The sequence below is a fragment of the Octodon degus genome, unplaced genomic scaffold (genome assembly GCF_000260255.1).
Source record: "Octodon degus isolate 3935 unplaced genomic scaffold, OctDeg1.0 scaffold00163, whole genome shotgun sequence".
NCBI lineage: Eukaryota > Metazoa > Chordata > Mammalia > Rodentia > Octodontidae > Octodon > Octodon degus.
The window spans coordinates 6,013,359-6,021,654 of record NW_004524739.1 but is presented as its reverse complement, the minus strand read 5'-3'; the positions used below and the strand labels follow the sequence as shown (position 1 = coordinate 6,021,654).

Here is an 8,296-nt window from a genome sequence, read left to right as displayed (position 1 = left end):
ACCTGAGTGACCCCGAGTTAGGCCCCGCCAATCCCAACCCGCGGCCTCAGAAGACTGATAGCACTGTAGGTGGAACCTCTCACCGGGCTCCAGGCCTGAGAGGGCACCCAATTTAGCGCTGGCCCCTGAGGCTGTTAAGGACCACAACTTCTGGGGTATAATGCTGGATCAGCCGTCTGACAAGTCAACATATGAATCCTTCGAAGAGTTCAAAGCAGTAGAAAGGGGCACCCTGCGCAGTACCCTAGGCTGGGGGCAACCCCGCTATTGGGGTACCCAACCTGAAAGGCGATGAGAGTAGGAAGTGACAGCCAGTGCCCCTGCCCGTCCAGCGAGCTGGGCACCCGCGCCACTCCTCACGCGGAGTCCTGCCTGACCCTCTGGTCGGGTAGGATGCGGGCACCGGACCGCCAGCGTCGCCCACTAAGCAAATGGAGCCCACGACCCGACCCCGCCTCTGCCCCTCGATTGGGCGCTCATTTAAATGTCCGGCCCCGCCCCGAGCGCGGGGCGCATATATATAGGCGGCTCGGCGGGCGGCGGGCGGTATTCTGGCGCGGAGTGCGGCGGCGGCGGGTGCAACTACTGGGTCGGCTGCGCAGCGAGGGTGCAGCTCAGTTTTCCCCGACACCCCTCCCCCTCGGGTGCCAGCCCCACCCCTCTGCCCGCCGGGCCCACCCCGCCGAACTATCCCCCTGTGGCGCGAGCCCGGGGCGGCTCCGAGCGCCCCTCAGCAGACCCCCATCATGGGCAGCCAGAGCTCCAAGGCTCCCCGGGGCGACGTGACCGCCGAGGAAGCAGCGGGCGCTTCCCCCGCGAAGGCCAACGGACAGGTGAGTGCGCTCGGCGCGGCCAGCCCCGGCCCCCTCCTCCCCTGCCTCGCCCCCTTTGGGGCCCTGGGCCGGGGCCGCGCGCTTTGTCCGGCCCGGGACACGCGGCGCCCCCTCCCCCGCCCGGTCCCTTTGTTCTCCGCGCCGCAGCCCCCGCGGGCGAAGCAAGGGGAGGGGCGGGGAGGGGGCGCCGGCCGGGCCCCGCCGCCTTCTTTGTTCGCGGCCAGGCCCCTGGCGCTGCCCCCCGGCCGCCCGGAGTGCCGCGCGGGGAACAAAGGCGCTGCTGGGCCGCACCAAGGGGGCACCCAGGGGCCTCGGGGCGGGCGGCGGGCGGTGAGAGCACTCCACCCGGAGACCCAACCTTGGTAACCCGCGGTGTTTTTTGAAGAGGAGAGCCCGAGATGTGGGGAGGGAAGATGCGGGGGGGTGAGATGGGTGGAGGCCGATCACACAAAGCAGGAGGTTGGGAAAATAGGCCGTCTAGGTGCAGAGAGGCAGCGCCCCGGGGCGGCTTCCCGCCCAATATTGCCTGGCACAGCAGCCCGCCTGCCCGGGATCCTCGGCCCGGAGCGGTTCGTGCAATAGCACACCCCAGGGGAGAGGGGGTGGGGACCCCTGGACCCTAGCGCCTCCTGCCGGCCGCGTTGTCCTAGCGCGCCCGTGAGGGGTGGTAAGGACGCTGTTTGAAGGGATCTGAATTCTGGGCGAGGCTGACGCGCTAGGCCGAGTGGGGGTCCTGGTTGCTTGTTAAGGGCCAGAAGTGCACTGGGGAAGGGGAGAAGAGCCCCGTCCCTCACTGCTGTCTCTTCTGCCCTGCAGGAGAATGGCCACGTGAAAAGCAATGGAGACTTGTCCCCCAAGGTTGAAGGAGAGTCGCCCCCCGTGAACGGAACAGATGAGGCAGCTGGGGCCACAGGCGATGCCATCGAGCCAGCACCCCCTAGCCAGGGCGCTGAGGCCAAGGGGGAGGCCCCCCCCAAAGAGACCCCCAAGAAGAAGAAGAAATTCTCTTTCAAGAAGCCTTTCAAATTGAGCGGCCTGTCCTTCAAGAGAAATCGGAAGGAGGGTGGGGGCGATTCTTCTGCCTCCTCACCCACAGAGGAAGAGCAGGAGCAGGGGGAGATCGCTGCCTGCAGTGAGGAGGGCACTGCCCAGGAAGGGAAGGCTGCTGCCACCCCAGAGAGCCAGGAGCCCCAGGCCAAGGGGGCAGAGGCTGGTGCTACCGCCAAGGGAGGAGACACTGAAGAGGAGGCGGGGCCCCAGGCCGAAGAGCCATCTACTCCCTCAGGGCCGGAGAGCGACCCTGCATCGGTCAGGTCAGCGCTGAGCAGAATGAGTAGCTGGGTGGGGGCAGGTGGGTGATCTCTAAGCTGCAAAAACTGTGCTGTCCTTGTGAGGTCACTGCCTGGACCTGGTGCCCTGGCTGCCTTCCTGTGCCCAGAAAGGAAGGGGCTTGTTGCTCCCTCCCAGCCAAGATCCCTCTTCTCTCCTTCCTATGGATTCTCCCATCAACCATCTGGTCTTCCTCTTAGGGCCAGTTGAAGATGGTCCTTTCCAGTTTCCCAAGTTAGGTTATTAGCTATGTGAAATGCTCCTGTCCTTGGCCTTCCCTCCTTTCCTGTCCCCTCCCCTACAGAAGGCAATTGCTGGTTTTCTTCCCCAGTTCTTTTCCAAGTAGGTTTTGTTTATCCTGTTCCCCAGATCCCTGAGCCAGAAGTGGGGTGCTTATACTCCCAAACCCTGAGTGTCCAGTCTTCCCCATGTTGAGTTTTAGTCTCTTGTGCTGTGCCTAGTGGCACCTGGGCTGGGGAGGACACTACCCCGTCTAGGTTTTTATAAATGTCTTACTCAAGTTCAAACCTCCAGCTTGTGAAATCAGCCGTGTCTCTTTTTTGACTTGGTAAGCAAGTATTAGGTTTTGGGTGGGAGGGAGGTCTGTAATGTGAAACAACTTCTTGTTGTCTTTTTTTTTTTTTTTCCATTGTTGTAAATAACTTTTAATGGCCAAACCCCAGATTTGTACTTTTTTTTTCTTTTCTAATTGCTAAAACCATTCTCTTCCACTTGGTTTTACTGTAACATTTGGAAAAGGAATAAATGTTGTCCCTTTAGTGGTGCGTTCCTAATGCGTGCTGTCTTCTGGGGGTAAGATGAGGAAACTGGAAACCTCAGGGGAGGAGCTAAGAGACAGGTAAGTTCTGTGTTTTGCTTTACTTTTTAGTGTAGAGAGCACCCCCCTCCCCATACCAAAAGAGCAGGGAAGCAATGTTTATCAACCCAGAAACACTGCTAGGAAACAAGCTCAGGAGGATATAGAAATGTACCATTTTATTACAAAGAGTCTCAAAAAATGAAAGTATCTCAAAAAGGGAAGCTAGACTACCAACCTCCACCTGCAGAACTGGGGAAGACAGGGCAGTGTGAGCTGCTTAGCTCATTTGGGCCCAGTGTAAAGGTATGAGAAAAAAGTCTAAAAATGGCAGATGTTACTGTAGGAGCCCGAAGAACAAGGGGCCCTGAAAATGCAGCCACCCCTTCCAGATCACTTAACAGACCCTTGGCATGTCGCTGCATCGCTTCCATCCAGACTGGACCCTTTGTGACTTAAAACTAAGACTTGGGGAGGGGTGGGGAGCGTGATTGCTACTAGAAAAGTTCCCCTAGCATAGCTGCCCTGTACTCAAGGGCCCTGGCTCCTCTCTAGTCCCTGGGGACATTTATATTTAATATATTTTTAATATAAATATACAGAGAAATAGAAAATATAAAATCTGAGCGTTAGAAGGAAAAAGTTGGGAACATGGCAAGAAGCCTGAGCTGGAGAGGGCTGCCTAGGCCAACTTGACCTCCTCTTTGACCCTGTGGAGAGAACAGAAACTGGCATTAAGATAACTTATCCTAGAGGCCTTCAGGCAAAGTGATTTGCACAGCCCTGGGGGTGCTCAGGTGACTGCTGGAAGCTAGGGCTTTCTAGCTCTGCGTAGAACTGCAGAGAAAGACTGGCTCCTGAAAGAGGCCTTTGTGAGCTAGACCAGCTGTCCCTGTGCCTTCCTGTCAGTGGTGGGACAAAAAGGGCTGATGCTCCAATGCCAGGGAGATGGTACAGAGCTCCTTCCTCACCCTTTGGCTTCTGGCTTCTCCTCCTTGGTCTTCTCCTCTTCTGTCATCTCTAGAAAATAAAAATAGAGGGGTTGTAAGGATAGTCCCTCGGCAAACAATCCAGATCTTCACTAAAACCCCTTCCCCAAAACTAGCAAAAGTATAGAGAAAGAAAAACTCATCCCAGGTCCTCCCAGTGAGCCCTGTTGAAACAGGTTGGACCGGTTTCCCAGCCTACAAGAGCCAGAACACAGTGGGAGGAGGTAACCCCCTGGGAAACCAGTGAAGTGCTGGGAAAAGGGCTGGGGTAGTATGTGAGAGCCAGGCTCAACCAACCAGTAGAGATGACTGTCACTGTTCTGTGGGCTTGGCCACTTCTAGGAGTCACTCAAAGGCCCTAAGGAACTGAGTGAGAGTCCCAAGAAGCTGGCAGGGCCCTCAGCTCCCTCCTCCTGGTGCCCTACATACATTTCATCTTTTATCAGGACTTCTTAAAAAGACCCAAATCCTGGCCCAACCCAAACCCACCTTTCTTCTCTTCTGGTTCTTTCTCTTTCTCATCTTCTGTTTTGACTCTTTTGGCTTTCTTGAAGTTGGAAGAGTTCTTGCGGCCACCTTCACCCTCCTCATCTGAGTCAGAGAACTCTTCCTCACAGGCAATGCGCTTGTCAGAAGAACAGACTGGGAAGCAGTGAATGGAACGTACAGGTGAGACAGCAAGGACTATTTTATCTCAGGATCTAAGCCTAGTGCTTCCCACTGCCTCTGCCTCCTCCCTTACACCAAGATAAAGAGTTAACAGAAGGGGGAGAACTCAGATTCTACCCTGTTCCCACTTGATACTTAAAAGTTTCTCAGCAGGGCATGGTGCCACATGCCTTAATCTCAGCACTCTGGGAGGCTGAAGCAGGAGGACTGGAAATTACAGCTCAGTCTAGACAATTTATTGAGTCTCAAAAATAAAGGGCTAGGGATATAGCTCCATGTGAAGGCCCTGGATTTAATACCCAGAACTAAAAAAGAAGTCCTTAACAGTCAGGCAGCTTGGGGGACTTGAGCCAGAATAGTGGAGGGAAGGCAGAGCTGCCCACTGAGAGGAGGGCACAAGCCCTGCATCTGGCTCTTACTTGAGATACGCTTGTCAGGGTCTTCTTCATCCTCATCACCACTCTCCTCAGGAATGGCATCCTCAGGAATCGCCTGCATTTGAACCCCAGGTGCATGGGGCAGCATTCTCAGGTTCTCAAAGAGCCGCTGTCTGTGACCAATAGAAAGGAAGGCTTGGCTCTAGTACAGACAAACCGGGGCCTAGGATGGTCAACCAAGGGGCAGCCAGCCAGGTGGTGTACTTACTTGATCTTCTCTAGGTACTCATTAGTGTTCTGGTTAGTCATATTAGAAGGACTGATGTGAAGCTTGAAATCTGGTCCAAAGTATTCGAAGTAGTCATTGTATGGGAGTTCTGGCAGGGACAGGAGAGAAGAGTTAGACATCTAGCTACCATACGACCCAGAGAAAGTCACTCACCGCAGGAAAGCCAGGCTTCTCTGGGTCTGTTGACCTATCTATAGAAGAGAAAGACAGCAGAGACAGTGGCACATGCTTGTAGTCCCAGCTAGTTAGAAGGCTGGGCCAGGAGGGTCACAAGCTCACACACTAGACCAGCTTGGGCAACACAGCAAGACCCATCTCAAGACACCTTTGAGGGGCTGGTGAGATGGCTCAGTGGTCTAAAGCACCTACGTAGAACAAGCTTAGCAAAGCACAGAGACCATGGTTCAATCCCCAGCACCACATGCCAGCCAGCCCCGCTCCCTGGTGGGCTGAGCTGGCCCCACCCACACACACACACAAAGACACCTTTGATAGTGGGAGACTTGGGCACCTATACCAGTCTCCAGTGACCCCACTAGTGGTATATGTGTTACTAGGAGAGGAAGGCCCAAGTCCCTGGGCCCTTAAATAGCCATGAGTACTCCCTTCACTCCTAACCCTACACAGCAGAAAGTCCACAGCTGTAAATAAGAACTGGTTTGTTTGTTTGTTTTTTTTTTTTGGTCTTTTTTGAGATAGAGTCTCACCATGTAGTTCAGGCTGGCCTTGAGTTTACTCTGTAGCCCAGGCTGGCCTTAAACTCAAAATGATAATCCTGCCTTAGCCTCCTGAGTACTGGGATTACAGGCATGCAGGCATGCGTCACCACACCCAATTTAAGCCAGGGTAATCTTTTTTTTTTTTTGCTCTTTTTTTTAAAAAAAATTTTATTTATTTATGTGTGTGTGTGTGTGTGTGTGTGTGTGTGTGTGTGTGGCCAGCTCAGCCCCCCAGGGGGCGGGGCTGGCTGGCATGTGGTGCTGGGGGATTGAACCGTGGTTCCTGTGCTTTGCTAAGCTTGTTCTAAGTAGGTGCTTTAGACCACTGAGCCATCTCACCAGCCCCAAGCAAGGGTAATCTTGTTCAAACCAAAATCAAAAGGGAAAAGAGAGAGATTCAAAAAACGATAGGGCAAAACTGAGTGATACAGTCTCAAAGTGGAAGAAGATATGGAGGAGACTGACTAGTGTCCAAGGAGGACAGGTGCTGAGACAAGGGGGAAGGTGGTGTGAACTCAAGGACGCTTGAACTTCAGCCCCCAGCCAGCCTGACCTGGCCCTGGTGCTATTACCATTAGGGATCTCTGTATCAAGGGCCACAGCTGTTTCGTACGTCCAGCACCGGGCAACATTACGAATGGTGTAACCACCTCCTCCCAGCATCAGCATAGGCAGGTTAAAGCTTTTGACAAACTCCACACACTTGGCATGCCCTGTGGAGGAAAGAGGGATGGTAGGTTAGAGGACCACTGGTGGAACTCTGTCCACCCACCCTTGCACTACACCTGCTCTCACCTTTGATGGTTAGATTGAAGCAACCTAGCCGATCCCCAGAGAGGGAGTCTGAGCCACACTGTAAGACCACCGCACTAGGCTGGAACATCTCCATTACTTTGGACATGACCTAAAAAAACAGATATTGGTCAATACCAACCTTAAGGAAAGGCTCAGGGGTGGGTGCAGGTGTTTCTTCTATTCTTTACCCATGCCTACCTTCCCACTTTCCCTCATGCTATGTGCTAGAAAGAAGGGAGTTTTCTTTTTTTACAAGTTTTCCAATTTGAAAGAATCTCTAAGACACTTTTAGCTCTAGTAACTCTGAACCTAGAATGCACTTCCTGCAAACTCTATTTTTTTTTTCCTTCTGTCATTGCCCATGCTCCAGTGCCATTTCCTTTAGGAAGTTTTTCAATCCTTAGCTGTACCTGCTCTACTCATTTGGTCTTACAGGCTATAAGCCTTAGCGTGGAGGCACTTGTATACAGTATGATCACAACTACAGTCTATTACTGAGGACAGAGAATGGTCTCACACTTTTGTCACAGTTACTGCCGGGCACATAGTAGGTGCTTTTTTTTTTTGGTTTGGCGGAACCGGGGTATTGAACTCAGGCCCTTGTGCTTGCCAGGGAAGCGCTTATTCCACTGAGCCATCTCCCCAGCCCCAGTAGGTGCTTTTTGCTGAGTAACCTCTGGATGAATACTCTTACAGTTTCTCACTGCTTATAAATGGATATTTATGGGTTTGGGGAGGTAGCGCAGTGGCATAAGCATCTGCCTGGCAAAAGCAAGGTCCTGAGTTTCATCCCCTGTACCAAAACAAAACAAAAACCACCATAAATGAAGATTTAACTCCTAAGCATGGCCTTCAATCCTCCCTTTGAAATATGGACCCCAGTCTATGGCCATACCACCCTGAATGTGCCCGATCTCATCTGAAATATGGACATCAAATCCACCTTCTGCCATTCCCTTCTACCCTCTTCCACACCATACTGGCCTGCACGCCACTCTGTACTGGTATCTTTGCACTTCTGGGGGTACTGTTCCCTCTGCCAAATGCCATATCGTTAACCCATCACTACCTCCTTCACATGAGTACCTCTTTGTTTTTCAAAGTGCAGCTCAAATGTCACCACCTCTGTGAACCTACCCATGGCTACCCTCTCTCCAACCCAGGCAGCAACTGTCATTCTTATTCATCCCTCCAAAACACAGGCACCAGGCCAGCCTACATAAGGACTCCAGCAGCAAGCAGGCTCACAGATCATGCCAGACAGCCTTCCCCAAATCTGTAGAACGGCTTTCCCAAACAAAGCCAGTCTGCAAAGTCTGGAATAAGTCCTTGTTCTTCAAATGTGCAGACATCAACATAAGACAAAAGGGCTATGAAAAACCCAGAAAACATAACCCCACAAAAAGAACACAACAGGGCCGGGGAGATGGCTCAGTGGAATAAGCGCTTCCCTGGCAAGTGCCAAGGCCTGAGTTCAAT

General features: G+C 53.0%; 2 protein-coding genes across 2 annotated transcripts in view; one reads left to right on the top strand and one right to left on the bottom strand.

The window, feature by feature from the left end:
* Positions 1-495: 495 nt before the first annotated feature.
* Positions 496-2,947, top strand: Marcksl1 (MARCKS like 1). The gene is made up of 2 exons (XM_004642946.2): positions 496-833; positions 1,650-2,947. Exons 1-2 carry the CDS (start codon positions 747-749, stop codon positions 2,190-2,192), a joined length of 630 nt encoding a protein of 209 aa, XP_004643003.1. The 5' UTR covers positions 496-746; the 3' UTR covers positions 2,193-2,947.
* A 489-nt stretch (positions 2,948-3,436) lies between these two features.
* The window catches only part of Hdac1 (histone deacetylase 1), a 44,012-nt gene continuing 39,152 nt past the window's right edge, over positions 3,437-8,296 (bottom strand). Inside the window, exons 7-13 of the mRNA XM_023703097.1 lie at positions 6,818-6,925; positions 6,595-6,735; positions 5,283-5,391; positions 5,057-5,187; positions 4,458-4,610; positions 3,951-3,999; positions 3,437-3,689 (exon numbers count right to left, since the gene is read on the bottom strand). Coding sequence (XP_023558865.1) covers positions 3,662-3,689; positions 3,951-3,999; positions 4,458-4,610; positions 5,057-5,187; positions 5,283-5,391; positions 6,595-6,735; positions 6,818-6,925 — 719 coding nt within the window. The 3' untranslated portion in view covers positions 3,437-3,661. The remainder of the gene's footprint in view (positions 3,690-3,950; positions 4,000-4,457; positions 4,611-5,056; positions 5,188-5,282; positions 5,392-6,594; positions 6,736-6,817; positions 6,926-8,296) is intronic.